Source organism: Podarcis gaigeae (genome assembly GCF_964106915.1).
Source record: "Podarcis gaigeae genome assembly, chromosome: 5".
Lineage (NCBI taxonomy): Eukaryota > Metazoa > Chordata > Lepidosauria > Squamata > Lacertidae > Podarcis > Podarcis gaigeae.
Window position 1 is genome coordinate 69105007 of NC_139681.1, and position 24037 is coordinate 69129043.

General features: G+C 39.8%; 1 protein-coding gene across 2 annotated transcripts in view; it reads right to left on the reverse strand.

The window, feature by feature from the left end:
- The window catches only part of SLC25A36 (solute carrier family 25 member 36), a 41715-nt gene that overhangs the window by 10359 nt on the left and 7319 nt on the right, over nucleotides 1–24037 (reverse strand). For both annotated transcript variants that reach the window (XM_083742171.1, XM_083742170.1), the window contains exons 2-4: nucleotides 14283–14453; nucleotides 8797–8874; nucleotides 3741–3841 (exon numbers count right to left, since the gene is read on the reverse strand). In XM_083742171.1, the coding sequence (XP_083598297.1) occupies nucleotides 3741–3841; nucleotides 8797–8874; nucleotides 14283–14453 (350 nt within the window). The remainder of the gene's footprint in view (nucleotides 1–3740; nucleotides 3842–8796; nucleotides 8875–14282; nucleotides 14454–24037) is intronic.

Sequence of the window (24037 nt, forward strand, 5' to 3'; positions counted from 1 at the left end):
ACACAACAGCTTCCAACTGTCCATCAAACAGCTGGGTGTATAGTATCAACATAATCAAAAAAGAAAGTGTAACTGCTCTTTAACCCCAAGTAGCATTGCTCTCCATTACGTGTGAAACTCTGAAATTCACAATGCACTACCTCACCGCAACACCACCTCAAAGGACAAGGTAGAATGAAATGCCCAGCTTCCACACATTCAAGAGGGTATATTATACTAAACTGAATCATGTAATTCTGTGTCATGGACCCAGTGGAATGGTGGGAGGCACCAGGAAGAAGGCATCTCAGAGCCCAGGTGGGACGATGATGAGTGGTCAGAGGGAGAAGAGAGTGATGACCAGGAGAAGGTGCTGCTGGAAGCTGAAGAGGTAACAGGGTTTAGTGAGCAGGAAGTCTAGCAGAGAGGAGTCCAGAATCTGAAGCAGGAGCAGATGGAGACCAAGGGACAGAGATGAGTCAGACTGGCAAAGAAGCCAGGGTGTCTCCCCTCCTGCTGTGACAAGCTCCCTTCCCCCTGGTCTCACAGGACCCAAAGTGGTATGAAGAGGGAAGAGCAGAGACAGACATGTTGGTGGAGTCTCAGATTGCTTGGGAAGGACTCGTGAAAGGAGGAGACTTAACCAGCTACGGAAAGGTGGGGATCTTCAGTCCCCACAACTGCCTCATAGGGACAAGATCTACCAGGAAGAGTTGCTGTGCTAATTAGACCTGGCTCCTCTGAGCAGGCTTTGTTTCTGCTAATAGTTAACGTCACGTACTCCTTGTGATTTATTGCTGGCTGGCTTCCTGACATTCTGTATGCACACTGGAGTGTATGCAAAGCTTTAGACTGAGATGATAGACTCATTTTGGAGCTAGCTTTTTTTGTAACTGAGGCAACTAAATATCTTTGAGGAGTTCTGTTAATTTCCCTGTACAAGTATAGTTTTCAAAGGGGGAAAAAATCCAATCAGGCTTTCTTTACATTCTTAGACTACAGTTTATTTTTGCTATTTCTATTCAGCAAAGCAAATGGAGCTTAAAAAATAAGGCGTTTTGTTGACTGAACTCATTAGGCAACATATTGAGGGTGGAATGGGAGCATGATGGCAGTCTGGCTGGCTAAGGGTCCCCTGGGTTCTGCAGCAATTCTATCACTGAATACAAGTGGCCCTGTATACTTGCCTAACTTAACCCCAAATACATTCCAGAATGAAGGATGATAAGCAACTCCAATAAGGGTTGTGAAAAAATGTCTGACAAAAATGCTTCTCCTTCGTTAGATAGTAAAAGTACAATGAAGACTAGGTACAGAATAGCATGAAATTTAAACATTTCAGACTTTGAAAGTGTTTTGTTTTTTTTAGAAATTTAAAAAGGAATACTGTCTACAAGGTTTCAAATAAAAGCTAATTTAGAAAATAGTTCACAACCAAAACAGAGTATAGCAATATTCTGAGTGTGTAGTTTTGAGACTGTTTTGGTGTCAAGTGACTCAAATCAAATGGTATATATATTTACAATTGCTAGTGATATGAAAGCAATAAAAACATCTATAAACAAGGTTTCAATAAAATATTTTTTTGAGAAGCCAAGACAGAAAAAAGCCTCATACTTCTTAATTGTTTAAGCAACTTTGAGTTTTAAGCCAAAACAGACCTTGTGGGTACAATTGTTAATAGCATAATGTAGTGCATTCAATGGAAGTTTTAAGAAGCAATTAGAAAAGTGACAAGGTTAGCATTTTTTCTCACAAGCTAAGTTAACGGCCCTTTATATTAGTTATATGGCTACACAGCCAACACTATGAATCAGTATTTTATGCATCTTTAGCGGAGGTTTTAAAATGGAGTCTATGGGATTTCTAGAATCCTAAAGCTATGCTAGTTCAAGAGGAAAAAAATAGCTACCTTCCGAGCCAATCTGCATGGGACATTCTTTCACCATGTGGTTTAGGTGCATAACTGCAAAGCTGAATGTTAATGCTCCGTCAGTATTTCATGAGCACAAGAGCAAAATAATTTCAAGTGGTAAGATCAAAGCCACAGAAGTGCAAAAGAGGCAGCTTCGCATTTTAAAAGCAGAATAAAATATGGACAGGTCTTGAAATGATAAACAGAAAAATCTAAGTGTCTCAGGAGATTCAAAATTTAACTTTCGTAAACCCAGGGTTTAAATAGCAAAAATTCAAATACCAATACAGAAATTATTACTGGACATGTATGTAGATATGAAACCTGCCAACAAATCAGATTTTCACATCTTTATTTAACTGGGCAAAGATGCACATCTCTTACGAAAAACAGATAAGGAACCTTTAAGTTAGTTCTGAATAACCTTTTGTGTGCAATATACATTGCATAAACTAAAAAAATAATCTTAAGATTACTAATCCATTTTCTTATCTTCTGCTCTGCTCTTTTGTCAAGAGAAATAATATTTCTTTAGAAATTTCTCTGGAGGAAAAAAAAACACAGGTAACAGAATAGTCTTTCATATTAACAAAGCCTCTGAAGCAATTAATTGAGGTGCAGTTTCAAAAGAATAGCCAATAACACAGTTATCCCTCTCCCACCAAACCCATTTCATTCCCCATGGATTCCTTCGGTGGAGTGTAAAAAGAGATAAACTATATTAGAAGTACAGTTCTAAGCATGCCAGACAATTATCTTAAGAACAGTTTTCTTTTCTATTCATTTCTTAGATCTAACATTTTTAAGTTTTAAAAAAAGAAAATTTGGGCCACAGTGCCCACTTGGGGAGAAACCCTGTGCTACAGGGTTGGTTGAATTATTGGGCCATTATAATTTTCTTTCATCAGAACTATTTGTGAGCCACTCTAAAAATGTCTAAAAATATTTGTATGCTATATAGAGAAGATTCACAGCAGAAGCTATCATATTCCCTGCAAGTATCATAGAGTATTAAGAACTATTATGTCCCACTTTAGCCCCATTCTTTTCTTTTGAAGAAACAGAAATAAAAAACTCTACAAAACACGTCATGGCTGTTATGCTAGAGGAAGTACACAAAAAGAATCTACATGTAAGCCATGAACTGAAACATTCAGTAAATCCCCCTGATTCAGGTGGGGCTACTCTTGGGGGAAAGGGTACAGCATTGCACCCAAAGGCTGTAAAACCATGCACAATGACTCTGGAGTAAAGCTCATGAAGTCAGCAGTACTGCAAAGAATTGTGCTGGATTGCATTTTTATTTCCCTCTTTCCCCAAGAGGCTTATTCACCTCCAAAACAGGAAAAACATATTTACTGGCTTTCTATTGCCTTATCAAAAGGGGGGGGGGGACCAGATTACCTAATAGTGCAGCAAATTTTAAATATTTCAAGCATAGGAGGGTGACCAAAATCTGCTGGTATATTATTACAGAAAGTCGGAGCAGTTGTCTTAACACAGGAAGGCGTTTCAAAATAAAATGAAGGGGCAAGGAGAAGTCTCATTGCTGGCTTCTTTAGTTCATATAAAATTTGCTTAGCAAATCTGAAATTAAGTCCACATGACTTAGCTATCTGGAATGACAGCAAGCAAGTCTGTTCATATACCATAAATTCTCTATTCATTCTCAAGCCATAAACTTTCATACGTAGCATTTAAGACCAGAAGATAGCCTGCCCAGCCATTCTGCCGCTATACCCCAAACCAACCATTTCCTGTATTTCTGCAGTTCCCCATTCACCATAGCCATGCTAACACTAAAAGGCTTTCCACATAATTAAAGCACAAAGTTACAGATCCTTACCTGCTACTCCAGCTGAGGTCATGTGTACCTTGGTAGATTCTGGCTCAAATATATTATTCAGCATTTCCTTGCAATTGGAGTATGCAGCAAAATATATTGCTCTGAAAGGAAAACAAGTTAAATATGATCAATGTAATATAGCTTTGTAGTAAAACTAGTAACTGTGATGATAGTTGCATGGAAGTGCATGACAAGCAGATAGGTCTTTTTCTCCATTGAAATATAAATGCACCATTGAAAGCAATAAAAGAAAGCAGTGCTAGTTCTTTCAGATGTTCTGCAGAAAGACCCCAGCATAGATTCTCATTCTCATCACACTCTGAACTTCCAATTCCTCTTAAATCTGCATCATATGAATTACTAGAACCTGCTGTTAAGGGGTGGGTGGGGTGGAAACAATACACCATTTAGAATAGTACAAGACAATGACCACCTTCCCTCAGACCTAAAAAGTTCTGACTTACAAATTGGCTAGGTCTGAACTGTGACAAGTTGGTATGTTTCACCCTCTGTTGGATCCTTCAAGAGCACCAAGCAAGGGAAATACAGTGGTACCTCTGGTTACGAACTTAATTCGTTCCGGAGGTCCGTTCTTAAGCTGAAACCACTCTTATATTGAGGTGCGCTTTCGCTAATGGGGCCTCCCGCTGCGTGTGATTTCCGTTCGCACCCTGGGGCAAAATTCGCAACCAGGAGCAGCTACTTCTGGGTTAGCAGGGCTCATAACCTGAAGCGTTCGTAACCAGAGGTACCACTGTACTGAGATGCTGCCATACAGTCATACATTGGTTCTCGAATGTGCTGGTACTCATACATTTTGGCTCCCGAACACTGAAAACCCGGAAGTGTCCAGTTTTTCAACGTTCTTTGGAAGCCAAATATCTGATGCAGCTTCCACTTGAGTTCAGGAAGCTTCTGCAGCCAATTGAAAGCCGTTCCTTGGTTTGTGAACGGTTCCAGGAGTCGAAAGGACTCCTGGAATGGATTAAGTTCGACAACCAAGGTACCTCTGTATTATGAAGTCGTTTCAGTACAGTTTTATATTTACAAAAAAGAAAAGAGATTTAGAAACTATCTTACATTGCCAAATGGAACATTACAAATAAAAATCAAATGCAAAATGCAGCCACATTTAAAGCTGCAAGATAGGAAAAAAATATTCTTCTAATCACAACAATAGACACCCACAAGGGGTCTTGCTTACAGCTGCAAGTTAACACAAGCAATAAAATGTTTTGGATGTTCAAAAGTGTTATGAATCACCTAGTATCACAGTTTCTCTCTCCATAGTCACTGAAGACAAAGAAAGTTGACCAGGCAACAGCTACATGTAGTAGGAGCACACAGTGTACTTGCTAACACAGCTGGTGAATACAATTTTGTATTTTTATTTTGTGAACCACCCTGTGATCTTCAGATGAAGGCCAGTATACAAATTTAATTAATTAACTAATTAGAGCTAAGTAGTAAAAGGTTCTTTAACACTTGAGCTAGGATTTTTTTAAAATCCAGCGTTTTTTAAAAAAGTGGTCCACTTTTTAAAAAAGGTACTAAAAATTGACACAGAACACACCCAAGCCCTCCCTTTCTCAACCTGTGGGTCCCCAGATGTTGTTGAACTACAACTCCCATCACCCCTAGCTAGCAAGGCCAGAGCTCAGAGATGATGGGAGTTGTAGTCCAACAACATCTGGGGACCAGATCCAGCACAAAAACTAGTGCTTCACTTCATTTTCCTGTTGAGATGTTTTAAAGTGCCTGATAGGCAAGTATATATATTTAGTTTTAAATGTTTAAAGCAGATAACAAACTACCTTAGTAAACATATATTTGTTGCAAAATTTTTTTTATATAATCAACTTTTTGCAACATAGATAATCTTGCCACAAGGGGGCAGGAGAGAATTTTCTACAATCTTTATTATATATATTATTTTAACAGTTTTGTTTCGAATTTGTGCTATTCGGACAGCGCTGGCCCCCGGCCTCTTAAGTGAGATGGGCGCACAACCCCAGAGTCGGACACGACTGGCCTGTACGGGCAGGGGTACCTTTACCTTTATATTACCTAAGAAGTCCCTTAAAACATATTTAATGTACAAATAGTAATTAAGCACACACCAAGGAATACTTCTGTAATACTCTAAAATTTAACTGATGTACATTGACTTTTGAATGGTAGTAACATTTTGCATGTTATAACAAAACAAAACCCACATACAATCAGCAGAGGTTGCTATATGAACAGCCTCTAAGTCTTCATGAAACAGAACATTAAGTTAACATCATTAGCTCCTCAAACATGTAGCCTTTCACAAGGACCTGATAAAGTGGTTGTTTTACGTGATGCAATGAACAAAATGGAATCCATAATCAATGGTGTATGCTATACATGTTAAGAAACAAGCTTATTCAAACAGAGAGAAGCTGTTAAAGCTACTTAGTGGATGTTTAAATGAAACAAAAAAGTATTTGTCCATGGTTGATGACTGGAAAAAGTGTGCTATGTTCATTCATAAGCCTGAGAATACATTAGCAAATGGACAAGCCTAGCATGAAAATTGGGTAAAGTCCACAGTCACATTTTAATGAGAAAGAGAGAGAAACAGGTTAAGTTATTTCCTGAGGCTAATCTGAGACACAAAATACACAAGGCTGCCTGCACCTTTCTATGTCTTAAGGAGCTATACACCAAACTATTGCATTAAACTTATTAGAATACTAGTCCCATCTTATGTGACGCACCTTACTTTTGCCCACTTTCCTGGCAAATTAATGCAAGATGGCTTCTACAGAATAATCTCTTATTGACAAGTTTAAAAGGAAAGCATCTGGTGGGTGAGGAAAAATGAAGCGTTCGCCTTCAAGCCTCTTCCAGCTCCAATGCTGAACTCATATTACAGACACAAATTTATGGGCCACAATATTAAAATATACTGTGCACAACAGCACCCCCAAATATTTATGAAATGGAAAAGGGCTAGGTAAAAAGAAAAATGCTGTTTCAGCAGAAACTTTTAGTAAGGAGTGGAGGTTGCAATACTAGGATCTATCATCAAGACAGAAACCTATTTCATTTTTATATTGCTGTGGTTTGTATTGTCTGTTATTTTGCACAATAAATGTGATTTATATGAGGCACAAACCAGCCAGAAATTAACTATGGCTGAATTCCAACCCTAAAGTCAGGGTTTTAATATTAAGAAGCAAAGAGAATGGTTGCGAAGGAATCAGATACAGCTGCAATTTCTGAATGAGGAACAAGACACACACACACAAAAGATTTTACAGTGTTATTTTGTAGACACAATTCCATTAAAACCAGCCATAATGATTTTTTTACACAAGATGCCTGGGACTGCTGTATTAGTCCACTATTGTAATCTACACTTTGTTTTAAGGATATACAGATGGTCCTTCTTCCCTCTGCTTACCAAACAACTACAATTATTTGCCTACGTGGCAACAGCTTACAGCAGAACAAAAGCAAACAGTATTTAGCATTATGGAAACTTTAAGCAGAGCAGTATCAAAAATGGAAATGATACAGTACTGAAAAAGCAGTATGTTGCACACAAAGCAAAAAAACTACCTAGAATAATATTATCATGTCTGAATACATCCATGACATCTAAAGTGCTTCCCAGCAACCAAGTGAGAGTGGGCTGAAAGTTGGACCTGCCAGAATCAAATCTTTATTTCGTACAAAAGGTGGCTGGAGTGAATTCAGAGGAAACAGATCACTGCGTCTTAGTGTGCATCCAAAACTGGGCGTGCAGCCACTGTGACTCATGCACAGAACAGCTGTTTCTTGGCATATGCCTCCACCACTTTTGACATTACAATCTAATGATTTTTTTCCATCGCTCATTCCATACATTTATTGTCTTCTACAGAAACAAAGCAACAAATTATCTGCATTAAGTCTATTCTTCTGTTTCACTTGTGTATTTTGTACAGTATAAAAAACAGAAAACCTCTAGGACTTGTTATTGACCTCCAAATGAAATCACATCAGTTTCACAGTGTAATCCTAGCCCTGTATTGCTGACTGCTGGGGAGAAGTGGCGCGTAGGATGCCAACTAGGTGCTGCTCTGCTGGCCTCCACCAGCAGAGGAGGAAGAGGGGTGATGGGCTTCACCATGGCAGAGATCACAGCTGCAGCCTAACAAGTGGAAAGCTATCACTGGTGATAGTAAGTGGCAAGCCCTGAAATGGGGAGATTCAGGTGACAAGCACTAGTGGCTTTGGATTCAAATCCCCATGGATCCTCCAATGGACCCAGAACTCAGGTCACTCAGCCATCAGCACAAGCATAGCAGTATGGAAGGAAGCACTGCCCTGCACTTCTGCTTCTGGTCAGTGCAAACTCACAGGGCTTTTTTGCAAATTTGATGCACTGATCCTCCAAGCCCAATGTTAACATTGCTCTGCCGGTCTTTCTTTGGCAAAAATGGTATATACAGTGGTACCTCGGGTTACATACACTTCAGGTTACATACGCTTCAGGTTACAGACTCCGCTAACCCAGAAATAGTACCTCGGGTTAAGAACTTTGCTTCAGGATGAGAACAGAAATCGTGCTCCGGAGGCGCAGCAGCAGCAGGAGGCCCCATTAGCTAAAGTGGTGCTTCAGGTTAAGAACAGTTTCAGGTTAAGAACGGACCTCCGGAACAAATTAATTACTTAACCCGAGGTACCACTGTAATAGCCTTTATGCTTTGGGGGAACAAACCACAAAGTTAAAATTGATCATATAAAAAAAATACATTTGACAACCATGGGGCATGTTTCAACTCAAAAAGCATGCTCATTTTATGAAAATGTTGTTGGTCCGATAAACACATTGTCTGGAGGCTGGTGGGGAAGGAAATGGCAGGAATCGCCTACCCCAGCAAAATCTGGAGACAAATCATTCACTGAAATGAATGTTGCCCAGTGGCTTCAAAAGAAAGAAAAGTATTAGAAGATTTATTTGTGTGATAACATGATTACTTTGAAAACTCTGCACATCTCTTAATCCTAAATAAGGTATGATAACATTTGTTCATTTTACCTGGATGGAGCCACGCCTACCAAATTAGGACCCAATCCCCGGAAAAGTGAACGAGGGCCTTCCTTCTGTAAAATCATCCTGCAAAAGAAGCACACATGTAATAAAATACATATTTAGGAATACTGAAATTATATTGAATCAAATAATTTTATTTTGAAGCACTAAACATATACACACAGGCATATGTACCGTATTTTTTGCTCTATAAGACTCACTTTTTCCCTCCTAAAAAGTAAGGGGAAATGTGTGTGTGTCTTATGGAGTGAATGCAGGCTGCACAGCTATCACAGAAGCCAGAACAGCAAGAGGAATTGCTGCTTTCACTGCACAGCGATCCCTCTTGCTGTTCTGGCTTCTGAGATTCAGAATATTTTTTTCCTTGTTTTCCTCCTCCAAAAACTAGGTGCGTCTTGTGGTCTGGTGCGTCTTATAGAGTGAAAAATACGGTATACACTGCATTTTTCTACACCATAGAAACTAAACAAATGTTGGGGGTTCTTTTGTAATTTTGTACATTTTTCTTTTTTTAAACAAATCCCATGCTCATTTGCAGGACTTTTTGTAGACAGGATCCCAGCCCAGCACAACTTCCATGCATTACATCATCCCACCCCTGTCTGACTGGGGATCTTGTCTACAAAGAGTTCTGAACTACTGTGAGCAAGTACTCCCCACCACCACCTTCCATAGTTCTGCCTCCACTCTCACCCCCAGCCACACCATTCACTTCTTTTTTTCCTACATTGCATGCTGCATTGCTGCAGCCTCGCTCCTTAAGCAACAACCATTTCTGTGTATGCACTGTGCATGCAGAGAGTAGCTGCTGGTAACATCTGTCCACAGGATACTGTGGTCTTGAGGCCCACTGGTGGCCCCTGGCCCACAGTTTGAGAATGCTGACTTAACTGTTCTTGAGTCTACACTACAATTGCTTGCATGCAGGGAACCAGGGCTAAAACTACAGCACGGAATGTCACTGCTGATTTTAATGTGCTTTTATGATCGAATGGTCCTGGTGATTTTATTCTTGCACAATTGTTTAATTTTGTGATGCTAGCTGCCCTGTGCTCCTAACTAGAGGAAAGGTGGAATACAAGAATAATTTGAACTTGCAGTTGCTGAGAGCTGGGGCAGCTGCAACTATTCCTGGATGACACATATTAGTTAGATGTGTTCTAGTCTGGGCTCATGCCTGGCCATTGGAATTAGTCTCCCTTGGTTGCCCTGAGGCATGACCTTTTTACAGAGAACAGGACAAGCTCCTGCTTCTTATGAATATTTTTTGATTATTTTTAATACCTGTTTTTAACTATTATTACTGCAAACTACTTGGAGGATTTTATTTTTTAAAATCAAGCAGTACAGGCACACCCACCCACACACCATCATTTAGTTCACATGTAGCCCCAGAAAGCCAGAAGTGGAGGAAGAGACCTGATGAGCCTCAGCAAAACCCCACTGCTTTGCCCTTCCCAGTCTGAAGTGGACATCCTCTTTAGGCTCCAGGGGGAGTCTCCTGGTGAGTCAAAGGGACAGCAGGGCTTCCTTGACCAACTCAAATGATGTGCAGGGAATCTTCTTCTGTGTGCAACAGCAGAGCTTTGTTGAGCTGACAGGCAGCTCCTCATTTCACGCAATTGCACTGATGCATGCGAGGGTTCAGAACGTAACCTCCGTGTAAACGGAAGTCACCTATAAATTTTGTTAACTAAAAAATAAAAACTGGCCACATCAAAAAGTGCCTTTAAAGAAAAATCACATTTCCTAAGAAGTCAGCACAGAATTTGTTTAAAGCTGGATGAGAAGAGTTAGACGATACACGTATCAGGGAACAAGACACAACACTTAACATTTGGGTATTTAAATTATAACCCTTAAAATATAGCGCTCCAAGGGCACTAGGAATTCAGGATGAATTCAGGTAACTTTAGCTTCAAAGCCAAACTTGTTATCTAATCAGCATGTTGCAATATGCACCATATTATGCTTATCAATAAAGATAAAGTGTCCAATAATGTCAAATTTTCTTTAAAGCACTTCTTGTTCAAACAGAAATACAGGTTAATGACATAAAAAACTAAGCAATCTACAAACAATGTTGTAAGAGACATTCACTTGGAACTGTTTGAACTAATCCAAGTACCTACATTCATTTCAACACAGTGGTTTAAAGATTCAGTTTATTTATGCAGGCTGCACTAGAATAAAAATCTCGTTCTGCCTCATTCTTCTATCCAAGTGCAAGATCAGAAGTCACATTTGAAGCATGTAGTTTTAAAAAGGATTTGCTTGTAAATTACACTGTGCCATTTGTAATCACCACTGAGAGGTCTGAGGTATGTTGCACAGCTGGATTCCTGAATACCAATGCATCCAAGATTCATTATGTAAGGTATGATTTTGTAATCTTAACTATGGAGTATGTCAGTACAGCAAGCAATACATGAAAGATACTGCAGGAATTGTAGTTAATTTCATTGTTATGTTTAAAGCCATTTCTTAATCTTAAAAGACAAACTTTCATTCAGGTTTAAATTATCAAGCATGCCACCATTAAGTATCCCACAAGGTGCAGATCCTGATTCTACAACTAGGGGGGAAACACCCACAAGGAATACAGCAGCCTTCCAGGCACTTTAGTTGCCACTCCTTAACATTTCTCAGTCCCATAAGCACAAATAATTATTAAAGTGAGTGAAGTATGAAAGGCTCAGTACCCCACAGTTGCTTATGCTTTTAGAAAACTTTAGAAAAGGCAGCATGATTGAAGACAACCCATCAGCCCATTCTCAGCACAGGAGGATGGATCCCTCTTTTCTTACAATGGATCCCTCTTCTTACAATGACACTGTAAGACAGGCCATTATTACCTATCCATGTTGTAGATGGGATGAGGTGGCTGGTGCTGAAAAGACAGAATGCCCAAAGTAGGACTTCCTAGTTCAACACAACTATTAGCTAAAAACAAATCTGTAAAAGCAACTACTTTGTACAAGTCGCTTACTGTCTGAGAAATACTGATGAAAATACATTTTAATCTACTTCTTCTTTATGGGTTTTCTGCCAAATGATTTCTCTGCACTTTTCTATCAGAACCGTTTTGTCCTTTGGACTCAGATCTAAATTTGTAATCCTACTTACATAAGCATTACAGAAACAAACTGTTCACAGTTCATATTGAAAGATGCCTGAATCATTCCATGTTATAGATCCTACAACTGCAAGCTGCAAAGAAAACTCGAAGAACACAGCTCTGTATTCTCAAAAATTAATAAACATATTATTTCAAAAATACCAACACTTGGGTTTTTCATGCAGTGGTTGTTCGTTGTCGCACCTCAAATCAGCAGCAATCTTTCATCTGTCTGATAGCCAGACCACTTCAGATTCCTCTAAACTACGGTGAGAAACAGTTTGTAGCCTATATTACAGACTTTTCCGCTGATGCCCTCCAGACATTTTAGACAACACCTGCCTGATAACTTACAGCCCCAAACATATAGGGGGCACCAAGCAAGGAAAGGGTGGAATAAACCAATTGCCCTGCCAAGGAGGGAGGGACACAGAACAGTCCCCACCACTATGACACTAGCTTTGCAATGCAATAGCTTGTAATGCAAATGCTCGCCGAATCAACAATCTCCTCGGAACGCATTGTGTTTGATAAGTGGGACCTGAGTGTACATTAAAGGTGCCAGATGTTCACCTGTGGGGAAGGAATTCCACAATTTAGGGGCTGTCACAGAAAATGCCCTCTCTTGGATTACTCCTTCCCTCATCCTCTGAGGGTGATGGAACTACCAAGAGGTAGTCTTAACACCCAATAATGTATGTAGGAAGGAGGCAGTCATGCTATGCTCCAAACTGGGTTGATGGCCAGACAGCTGTCACACTGAAGAGATAGAATTATAATTCCAAAATATTGTTACAGAATTCTTTCTAGAGACCAATTGTATCTCAAGACAGGAAGCCAAAATGCAAAGGGTTGTGCAGCAGGGCATTATTATTATTTTCCATTTCAAGGACTTAGTTTCCTTCAAGAAATCTAAATTTGCTCGAGCCAGAAGACAACCACTTCCGCAAATATTTAACCTTCAAAAGTGTGAATGAAATATAGATTAATAGTTAACACCAACATCCAGAGACTCCAGGGTATCCAGTATGAATTATTGTCAACAATCAGATATCAGTGCAAGAAGAAATGGAGAAGGCGAGACCCCTTTTATCCATGACAAGTATATCAGAGCACAGTAATCAGACACTTTTGTTTTTAGTAGCCATTAAAGATGGATCAAAATGGTGGGTTTCAGCTGGCAGGGCACATTCTTGTCTGTAAATAGGATTGCACCTTGTCTTAAGTATGGGAGGTTGTGCACAAACTGTGACCTGGAGCTTACTTTCTAAAACCTGAAAGCTTAAGCACAGAAGCAAAGAAGGTGCCATAAAGATAACAGAAAAGTCATTTATTGTTTGTTTATGATGTACCAATGACCCATGACAGGAATCTGTGGCACGCCCACCCTAGTAAGATGTGTCTGTCTCCTTCATTATTGGCTTTCAAGAGAAATTTAAAAACATTCCTGTTTACCTAGGCATGTGATGGCTGAAAGACATTGTTCTTGGCAACCCTGAGATAACTGGTTGAGAATGTTTTAAACTGCTTTTTAGAATGTTTTAAAATTGTTTTTTAGTATTTAAAAATATATATTTTGTGACTGCTGTGTCTGCTGCTCTAGGCTCCTTTCTCTGGGAAGGGTGGGATATAAAGCAAATAAATAATGAACATAAGATACTGTGTACTCTGATTTACCATACTCTGGTTTACCATATAACCGAAGACAGTCACATTTTTGCAGTAATATCAAAATCCTGCAGAATTTCACACTGCAGGTCAAAGAAGTAAGGATAAGCCAAGGAAGGCTACCTACAGCAGATGAAGTGCATCTCCTGCATGTCTTATTTGAATTTTTCTTTATATAATTTTCTCTTTTCAAGGGGCATAAGGGTATTGTCAGGGAACTGCCATCGGAGGGACAAGTGGTGGAGAGGCTCCAGGAGAATAGGAGAGACTCTACAGCAGAAGAAGGAACCAGTAGGGGGAGAGCAGGAGTTCCAGCGGAAAGGGAATCGGGGGAGAGGCTCTGGGATACTTCTAGTGAGAACAGTGAGGAGGTAACAAGACCCCCTTTAGCAACCCCCACCCCTCGCCGGAAGCTGTCACGCAGAGAGTCCAGGAGGCGTATGTCCGTCAAACAGCTTTTATGTTGGAGTAAGTTCCGTAGACGCCCACTGTCGGATTCTACCAGCGACTGACGGAGTCATGCTTTGGGGGCTCCGTTAGTGCCTAGGTTTGGGTGACCAGCCAAACCCCAGAGGGATCAAGCTTTTACGCACAAGCAGCTCATTATCCCATCACAGGTATATAGCAAAAGGGCACCTTTTAGTAGACTTAAAAACAGGAAAACTCAAGGAGGGTTGGTACTCACTTTAAGCAATGGAGAGGCCCTGGGGAAACTCTAGTTACACGATTAACACTGGCACCATTCACTGTATTCAGCTGAACTTCAGAGATGTAGAGTGTAACAGAGGAAGACTGCAGCCGTGTTTTCACAACTTCTAGTGGACATGTCAGAATCGCACCTACGGTGCCCCCACATCTGCAAATAAAAAATAAATAAATAGTAAGCCATCAAGGAATGTGGAATGTCTACAATCAAGCAATTTTACAAGATGGTATAAGATAGCCAGGAACTGTGGCAAGACTCTTGGCAGAGGAATACTTCCTTCCAAAAGTAGCAAAGCTTTGATGCAGTATTGCCCTTGTGTTATGCTCTCTGTAGGCAGTGCATGCATGTATGACATTTAACAGAGGCATGCACTTCCTGTAAGAAATCCTCAGCAAACTGTTTGATAATATGGATTTCAGTATTGCTTCTGTACTGAAACAACTAAAGATTGCAACTCATTCTTTTTTAAAAAGTTCTTTGTTGACAGCTCCTTTCATAAGCATTCAGTACTTTATTTCTATCATTAGCTTAATCTTGTAAATATGACTGAATAGCTAAGGCTTCTAATATTTGTTATCAGATCTAACTCAAGTTGAAATCGATTGCATTCTCTCAACCTTCTTTTAAGTTTCCCAAGATATACAATTAGACTTTCTAGTTCAGTTGTTTAAAATTGCATCATACAATGTTCCAGTGTTTTCCTATATGATTTTGCATGCCACAGTGTGCTGTATTAGCAGAATTACGATAGTGTTAGGGAGGGGTAGAGAGAGACTTTTGAATGCTGGTGATGAGTGATGATTGGATGAGCATTTGAAAGGGGTTTTCAATGTTGGGGGTATGACACTTGAGAGTCAGTGGAGTGGAGAGTGGAGCTGAGAAAGGGTGTGAAAGTTGGTGGAGGATGGGAAGCAGGGTTTGTTAGTTAAGAACTATAGGGAAAGCATTATAATAGCAATTGATGTCACTGTAATAAGATAACAATTAACAACAAGATGTTATTACATCTGTAATAAGATAACAATTAAAATCATATGCCTCAAATAATCATATAACCTTTTATTATTTCTCTTTAACAAATCAATTGTCATTACACTGCATGTCTCTTACTTGGCCCTCTCAAAAGTGAAGTCTTTAGATAAATATTATCTGTGGTGGCAGTAGGAATAAAGAAGAATGAGTGAAATACCCATCAAAAAACCCCCAGCTCATAGCTGTAAATCTTATTAATAATGAAAAAGTGGTAGAGGGCTGAGTGGGGAGTGCCAGAGCATCTCAGAGAAGGAGGGGTGGAGGCTACAACACATGAATGCAGAAAATTGCCTGCTGTGTAAATGTTTAGTTTCTTGGACTAGTTATTCTAGTAACAAACTACTGGAACTTGGCATATGTTCAAATACACCACAGCAGCACATGAAAAACTGTCAGAAAATAAGCAAAAATATAAAGTCAACAAAGAACAGCGGACATCTTCAAATATTGTGCTACAAAAATAAAATGTGCACCTTTAATTTGAGGCATATTCAATGCTATTCTTAATTTTAGAAAGCTCTAATCCTTGAGGCCTTTGGTGCTGAAAGGGCCAGCCAAATTGAAACTATAGGCTTCTCTGTTTTTCACTTGCCACCTTCCAGCATGGTGAATGTTCTATAGCTTGCTGTCAAGCAACCACTGTCCCTCCCAAGCATGAAGCTGCAAAGATGGATGGGAATCATCCCAAGAGCTGTGCTTGCTGCTTCCCCCAGCTTAAATTTCAGAGGAAGGCTAGAAGTTATTTGGCAAATGTGTGGCCAGGGATCCTGCTCTTTGACTGCAGCTTGGTGAGGTCACTACAGGCACCTCTGCCAAGCAGTGGTCAAAGCTGTCATACTTTCTCTGCTCTCTGCCCCTTTTCCTGAAAGAAAAGGGGATTAGCTCCCTTGGTAAAGGCAATCTAAATTAAGCTGGTAGAGAAGGGGAAACAACCTGGTGACCACAATTTTTGGCTTGGCTATCGAGCCTAGGCAAAAACTGTGGTCCCCTAATGGTTGCAGAATGCTATCAGTCAAATGCTCTTTGCTGCTCAAGTGTCCTTCAAATTGGAATCTGCCTCCTCATGAAAATCAAGTAGATTAAATTTCTGCATTTTTAAAGAGATAACACTTGTTTGTGAGCAGCACAGGAGCACTAGGCTTTTGTCATTAGGTCTGTCATTAGGTCTACAGGCAAACAGTCAAGCATAGTTAATTGAGGCATAAAGACAACAATAAACTCTCATCTAGATTACGTTTCATGCCAATGACCTAGATGTATCATTTTACCAACCCTTTCAACTATCTTGTCTTTGCACCAACACCAAAGTAGCATCAAGTAAGCTTCCAAGTTTATAAATAGAAATGAATTACAATGTGCATTTTCAACTTCATTCATGTGATTTACCCTCTGGTGAAGAGACATTCTCTCAATGACAGCAAATGATACCACTAGTTCTGACTATGGGATGCTTTTATGAACAACTACTTGTGTGATCTATACAGAATAATGTTTCAGAATTGCCTTTGAACACTGCCTGGGACCTATTTTTACCCTCCATTTATAATCCTGTTTTGTTACACTAAATTTTCCCCAAATGATCAAAATTATAGGCTGCTTACTTAGATAAAACTTCACACTTGAATGCCACTTTAGGCATGAACAAGCGTAAGGAAGCCTTGGGCTCTCATGCTTCCTCCTCCCCAGTGTGATTGGAAGGAGGAGGAATCTGGAAGCTTTCACTCCTCTTGTCAGTCAAACTAGGGAAGATGAAGGGAAGGGGGGACACAAGCCAGAGATTTAACTATGCTTGCTGATGTTACGCTAGTTTAGTGTGACATCCTAATGTGGCTGTTCCATACTTAAATAAGTGAGAATCTAGAACACTGTAAAACACTGTTGCCAAAGTGGGAAACATTGGACTAGGTAGTCAAATAGGTTAATCTGGTTTAACGACAGCTTCTGATGCCGTTCTCTGGTGGTACAGCCTCATGAACGGACCATATCAGAAGAACTGAAGCTGCTAGTTTCAACAACACAGAATGCACTGCTTTCTGTCTGAGCTACAAGGAACTAGAATCATTTGGTACAAAGAACTAAATACATTTTACACATATATGTTTACTGCCCAGCATTTCGTACTTCAGGTACATGTTTTTCTAAAATGAAGTTTCCCAAAATAAGATCTGCACACAAAAACTGAAAGCATTCAACAGAGCTCTTAAAGAAAACAAATGTTATTTCTGTACGAATTAGTCAGACAGCCAGGTGCCTAAAATGGGACTAAAGTGTCTACTCTTAACAGAACATGGGAGACTCTGTGTTGAAAGATTCTTTTTTCCCTACCTGGACTGTTTATTTACCAAGCTTGTTACCAGAAATATAGCAAAGGAAGCAACAAGTGATTTGTCTGCATCAACCTGGAAGGTCATTAAGACAAACAGGTACCAGCAGTACTGCAAACAAAATATAGACGTATACAGCCACAAAAACTTTTTATTATAGGTTGGACTCTTAATAAGCAGTCAGTTTAAAATGTCCAATAGCTCCTATTTTCTGTTATCACATAGCATTAAGCTATTTTAACTGCATTAGCAGAGCATTATCTCTACAACATGAAGTGTTAATAATATTATTTGGGTTTGACTTAGCTCAGTGACCAGCACAAATATATGAACTGTGCTAGCTGAACAGCTAAAGTACCTGAGCAATACCAAATGAAGAAAAAAAAATAGTAAGTTCCCTTTCTCAGTTCTTTATACCTTTTCTTGCATCTAACAAAACCTTTGAAACAGGTAACAGAACTCATTATGAGTAAGAGCATCTCAGGAAACAAGCTTAACTCCCACATTTCAAGGTCAGTTTGCAGAGCTGAAACTTAAAAGATCAGTTATGCATCTACGCATAAAAAGAGTCATTGGATGCACTTCTTCCTATTCTCTGCTTTACAGCTCTTTTACAGAGTGCTTTACAATCTATGTGTGTGCATACACATTGCCTCCATTATTTAGCCTGTCAATAATCAGCCAGGTTCAGCCAGGTTACTGTGAGTGGGACAGATATTTTATTAAAAAAATTAATGAGTATACAAAAATGAAGGGAGGGGCTTTGAATGTCACAAAGAGTAGTCATCAACCTGTGCCTCCATTTTATGTATTTTGTATATCAAATGAAAAGAAATCAAAGAATTACAGAATCATGGAATTGTAGAATTGAAACACACAAACTACTCTTATATTAGCTCTCCTTCCCATATTCTGTGTAACACTCAAAGCAGCTCTAAAATATATGAAGCCCCTGAAAGTGGGGCTTCCCTTTCAGATTGTTTGGAAGCTGCAACAACCACAGAATGCAGCAACAATGCTGAGTGTAGGCATTTCAGGGCAAATGCACACATTCTGCTGGTACCGAAATATATATATTCTGGTTGCCAATCCACTACTGTGCACAGTTTAAGATGCCAACACTTCCAAATTACACCTATAGGACCTGGTGCAAAATATTTGCACTTTCACCCATTGACAACTACGTAATATTTCAATGCATTATCTGCCAACTGAGTACCGCTCACTGCCTTGCTTCCTCTCTAAGCTCGTTAGTATGGTGGCAACTACCCTTCAGAACTCCCTCCCACCGCATATCAGAAGCCTTCTGTATGGTTTTTCCAGAATGTGCTATAGATGTTCCTCTTTCAACAAACCTTTTAAAATACATATAGCATTTGGTATCTGTCTTTGGAACTAAATTGATTTTATGTATGTGCTGTTGCTTTAAACTATATTAATCTTTTTTTTAAAAAAAAAGTAATTGTTTTAAAGGTTATATGTGTGTTATTATGTGGTGAATCGATTCAGGATGCTCCATGGGAAGTGATTCATAAATGAAACAAAAAACTATCAAGCTATTGCTGGATCTATGAGAGGAGTATTCATCTATTGGTTAGTTTACATGGACATAAAAATGTGAGTGGCTTTCCTGGATCAGGCTAAAGCTTTAATGAAACGAGAGCTATTTCTGCGAGTGATCAGTGAGATGCCACCAGACAACTAAGCACAACGAATGTCAAGGAAGAGATAATCACTCTGTTTGCCCTGAAACTTCATAGTGTTATGAACATGAAGATTCCATTATTGGTTGGAGCTATAAAAGTAACCCCTCCTCATCGAGGAATTTGTTGATTTAAAAAAAAAAATGCTATCTACATCAATGGCCCATGACATGGCACCAGTGCATCATTTAGAGATGTAGATGGTGAAACATATGAGGAGGACTAAGTTTGCTGATACTTGGCAGGAAAGGTAAGGTTCGAAATGGCATTCATTTTTTTAAAAATCCTAATGTAAGTAAAATAAGAACAGTCAAGGCTTTGGTACTATTTTCAAGACAAACTGTGTTTTTCTGAGAAGTTAGCAATGACTCAAATAATCTGAGCCAACACCAATATTAAGCAAAACTGCATTTCTAATTTTCAGAAACCATATCAGGTTTTTCATCAACCTCAAATGACCCTGGAAGGAAAGTCTAACTCTAACAAGAATCTTATTGTGACAGTTAAGGTAATAGTTACCTATAAAGCAAAGTTAACAGACAGACCTAATGAAGAGCTGTAAAAACTTTATTTTGAACATACATATTTCTAAAACCTGCAGGTGGCAAGCACTATCTTAAGAGGCATTATTTCTTTAATTGGACAGCTGTGGTATGAGAGCCACAAAACAGGTCAAAAACAGATTCACAGTTGGAATAATCATATTGTTTTTAGGAAGGAACTATAAATGATGGAATTTGGTATCAAGATTTGAGTCTTAATACTGATGGGGTTTTTTTAATTGCAGACTTGCACATACACAGAGGGAAGGGGAGACACTGTTGACATTTATGAAGAATTGAACACAGAACTCAATATTCTTATAGGAGTCCCTCTTTGCTCACATCCAACTCAAGGAAGACTTTCCACAACACGTACTATATTGCTACAATAATGAAACAATCCAGGTGTCAGGCTCTGGACATTATTGGCAGAAACTGCTTGCATCCAAGCTCACTTTCAACCTCCTGCAACAGACCATAGTAATGGGCTGTAAGAAATTTACTACATCCAGGCAACCGTCAAGCTTCAGAAATCCACAAGTAAATGATTAGCCACACAAGCTGCTCAAAGCCCAGGCAAATACCATATTTGTACAGCAACACAGGAAGAAGCCTATTGTTGTCAATATAGTTTTTTTAAAAAAATAAAAAATAAGAGACAGGCATTTAGAAGATAAGGGTCCCCTTCCCCCACAACACAGTTTTCCAGTCCTATAAATACTTTTATCTACCTGCTTTAAATGAAGGGTGACTTCTATTGTCACATGATGGACTTTCCCTTTTGTCCCTTCTCCACTGCAATTCCCCAAGCAGGCCAAATCTACTGAAGAGAGTCCCTCAACCCCTAGAACAGATATTGGTGGAACATCTGCAGTAGAGAAGAGGAATCTGTTCCACCAACAGAGTCTTATTCAGATGGTGGATGGGCACAATTTGATTTCTCCAGAAGTCTGAAGCCATTATACCTCAGGCCTGCCTTAGATTATATCTGCTCTATCATCAGTTTCCCTTCTAGGAAAATATGCCTCAAGTGTAAATCTAAGGCTTAAGATGCCTGCAGTTTGACTTCACACACCTGAAAAAAGTGGTTTATAGTGAACAGTTATATTCTGAGGAGGAGAGGAAGTCACATATACAGAGCACGGCAACATCACAACGTTCAACCTTTGTGTAATACCACCGTGATGAAAAGAGAAATGTTTTACAATGTGACCACTACAAATTAGTTCTTAATGTTACTTTTGTTGTATAATCTTATACACATTTAACTCACAGCTCAAGCAGCACACATGCCTTCTTTCTTCTTCGGCGATCACTTGTAGCAGAGTAAGATTTGTCTTCCATGAACACAGTCTTAACAGTGAGTCTGTAAGTGTCTGTGGAGGCCAGTTCTGGATCCACACATCCTTTCACAGTGGGGACATAGGTTTCTGGGTGGGAGTTGATCACGGTGAGGGTTTGCCAAACGTGCCTTCCTTAGCACGTTTCTCCCTTTCGTCCTGAGTTCAAGCATCTTCAAAGTCCACGACACCTTTGGTAAAGGCTGTTCTCCAATTGGAGCGCTCACAAGCCATTGTTTCCCAATTCTCTGTGTTTATACTACATTTTTAAAAATTGCCTTGAGAAAGTCTTTAAACCACTTTTGTTGACCACCAGCATTACGCTCCAGTGGGGAGTTTCCCTTCAACAAAGTGTAGCATCATGGCAATGAAAATAGAGCTGGAGTGATAACACAACCCTGTTTAATACTTGATCCCACTGTACATGGTTCACTTTGAGAGCCATTGTTATCTGCTATTGTTGCTGTCATATTATGGAGGAGTTTTAGGATGTTCACAAATTTATCTGGGCAGCCAATTTTCAGGAGGACAGTCCACAGGACATTAAAATTTACAGTGTTGAAGGCCCTAGTCAGGTCAATAAACGCCATATTTGGGGGTTGGTTTTGCTTTCTGCATTTTTCTTGAAGCTGTTGAGCAGTAAAAATATCCACTGTCCCCCTAGAAGGTAAAAAAACATTTTGGGATTCAGAAAGGGTAGCCTCAGATATTGTTAGGAGATGGTTTGCTAAGATCCTTCCAAGAATTTTGCCAGCCGCAGCTAATAAAGAGATGTCTTGACGCAGTGGATTCTATCACCTTTTGAAGACTTCGGCACTTCGACACTTTGAAGACTTCGGCAGGTACCCCATCAGGTCCACTGGCTTTGTTGTTTTTCATATGGTTAACAGCTGTAAACATCTCTCCCATTACAGATACTGCAAGCTCATTTCCTATTTTTATTTGTGGAATTTGTGAGAGGAGATACTGGTAATGTTCTTTCCAGCGCAGTGCAATACTGTAGCTTCTTTACCTTTTAGAAGTGTGGTACCATCTGTTGAGCATAGGGGGCATGTGCCATGATTTATTGGCCCATAGATGGTCTTTGTGGCTTTAAAGAAACTCTGTGCATCATGAGTGTCAGCTAAGTGCTGGATCTCTCTAACTTTTTTTATCCACCAGGTGTTCTTTAGTTCTCTGGTTCTTCTTTGAACCTCAGCCCTAGTCTTGGCATAGGTTTTTTTCTTAGCAGCGCCATTTCTCTCTCTTTGCAAGATCTGAAAGGCCTTCCTTTTCTTGTCAATAACACATTCAATCTTACTATCATTCTCATCAAACCAGTCCTGGTGTTTCTTGGTTTGGTACCCAATAGTTTTTTCACAGGCTGCAATAATGGATGTTTTTAGCTTGATCCAGTGTTCCTTGATGTCGTCAGGGAACTCCGAAAGCAGATTGTCTTTAAGAGTCATTTGGAAGCAATCCCGCTTAATAGGATCTTGCAGGGCTTGAGTGTTCATTTTGCGCCTTGGTTTCCTTCCTTGAAGCCTGCGTTAAGGTATAATCTTGATAGCCATCATGGAATGTATTAATCGGTGATCTGTCCAGCAATCATCAGCACTCATCATAGCTCTGGGAAGGAGCACTTCAGCTCAGACAATAACATAGTCTAAGGCAGTGTTTCCCAACCTTGGGTCTCCAGCTGCTTTTGGACTACAACTCCCATCATCCCTAGCTAGCAGTACCAGTGGTCAGGGATGGTGGGAAATGTAGTCCGAAAACAGCTAGAGACCAAAGGTTGGGAAACACTGGTCTAAGAGATGCCAGTGCTTCGATTGAGGGTGCCTCCATATGTTTTCAATTTATTTTTTGTTGAAAGAGTGTTTCGGTAATATCAAGATTGTGCGCTGCACATAGTCAAAAGTAAGACTCCATTCTGGTTGCAGTTGCCAATTCCTTCTTTCCAAATAGTCCCAAGCCACAGATCATCTCACCCAACTCTTGCATTAAAATCACCCCGGAGGATACCTCAGGCGCCTCTGATAGGATGGTATCCAGCTAAGAGTAAAAAAATTCTTTAATGTCTTCATCGGCATCCAGTGTTTGTGCATAAGCGCTTAAAATAGTAGCCTGTTGGTTTTTGGCAAGCTTTATTTGGAGGGTTGAAAGTCGTTCATTAATGCCAGTAGGGACTTCTGACAAGAGTTTCAAAAGATCATTTTTGATAGCAAAGCCTACTTCATGTATTCAAAGTTCTTGCTCAGGTAGACCTTTCCAGAAGAATGTGTAGCATCCCTTTTCTTTGTTCAGTTGTCCCTCACCTGCTCTTCAAGTTTCCTGAAGCACTGCAATATCGATGTTAAAAAGTCACAATTCTCTTGCAATGATGGCAGTCCTGCATTCAATACGTTTATTATCTGTGTTATCCAACAAAGTTTGTATATTCCGTGTTCCAAAGTTTAATTGTCTTTTACGACCACAGGGTGGTGACCCCACTGGATGCAGTCAGGGGAAAAGAGAGGCAGACTATGTTTAGGGTATGTTTTCTAGCCCCTCCCCCTATTCAGGGTGAGCAGAGTAGATCCTAAATAGGACTGCTCAATCATGGGATACAGCTGCCGAGCTACTCAACTGCCACATTCCTTGAATCAGAACAACTGAATCTGTATCCACCACCCATGTGCCTGTTCATGACTAAAGGCTTCCAAATTTCATGGTCCTGCCCCCATTACCATTTGCCAATCGCCATGGGACTTGTTTGGGTTGGGGATGGGTTTTTGGAAGACACCTGTGCGTGAATTTGTTTTATGTGTGTAG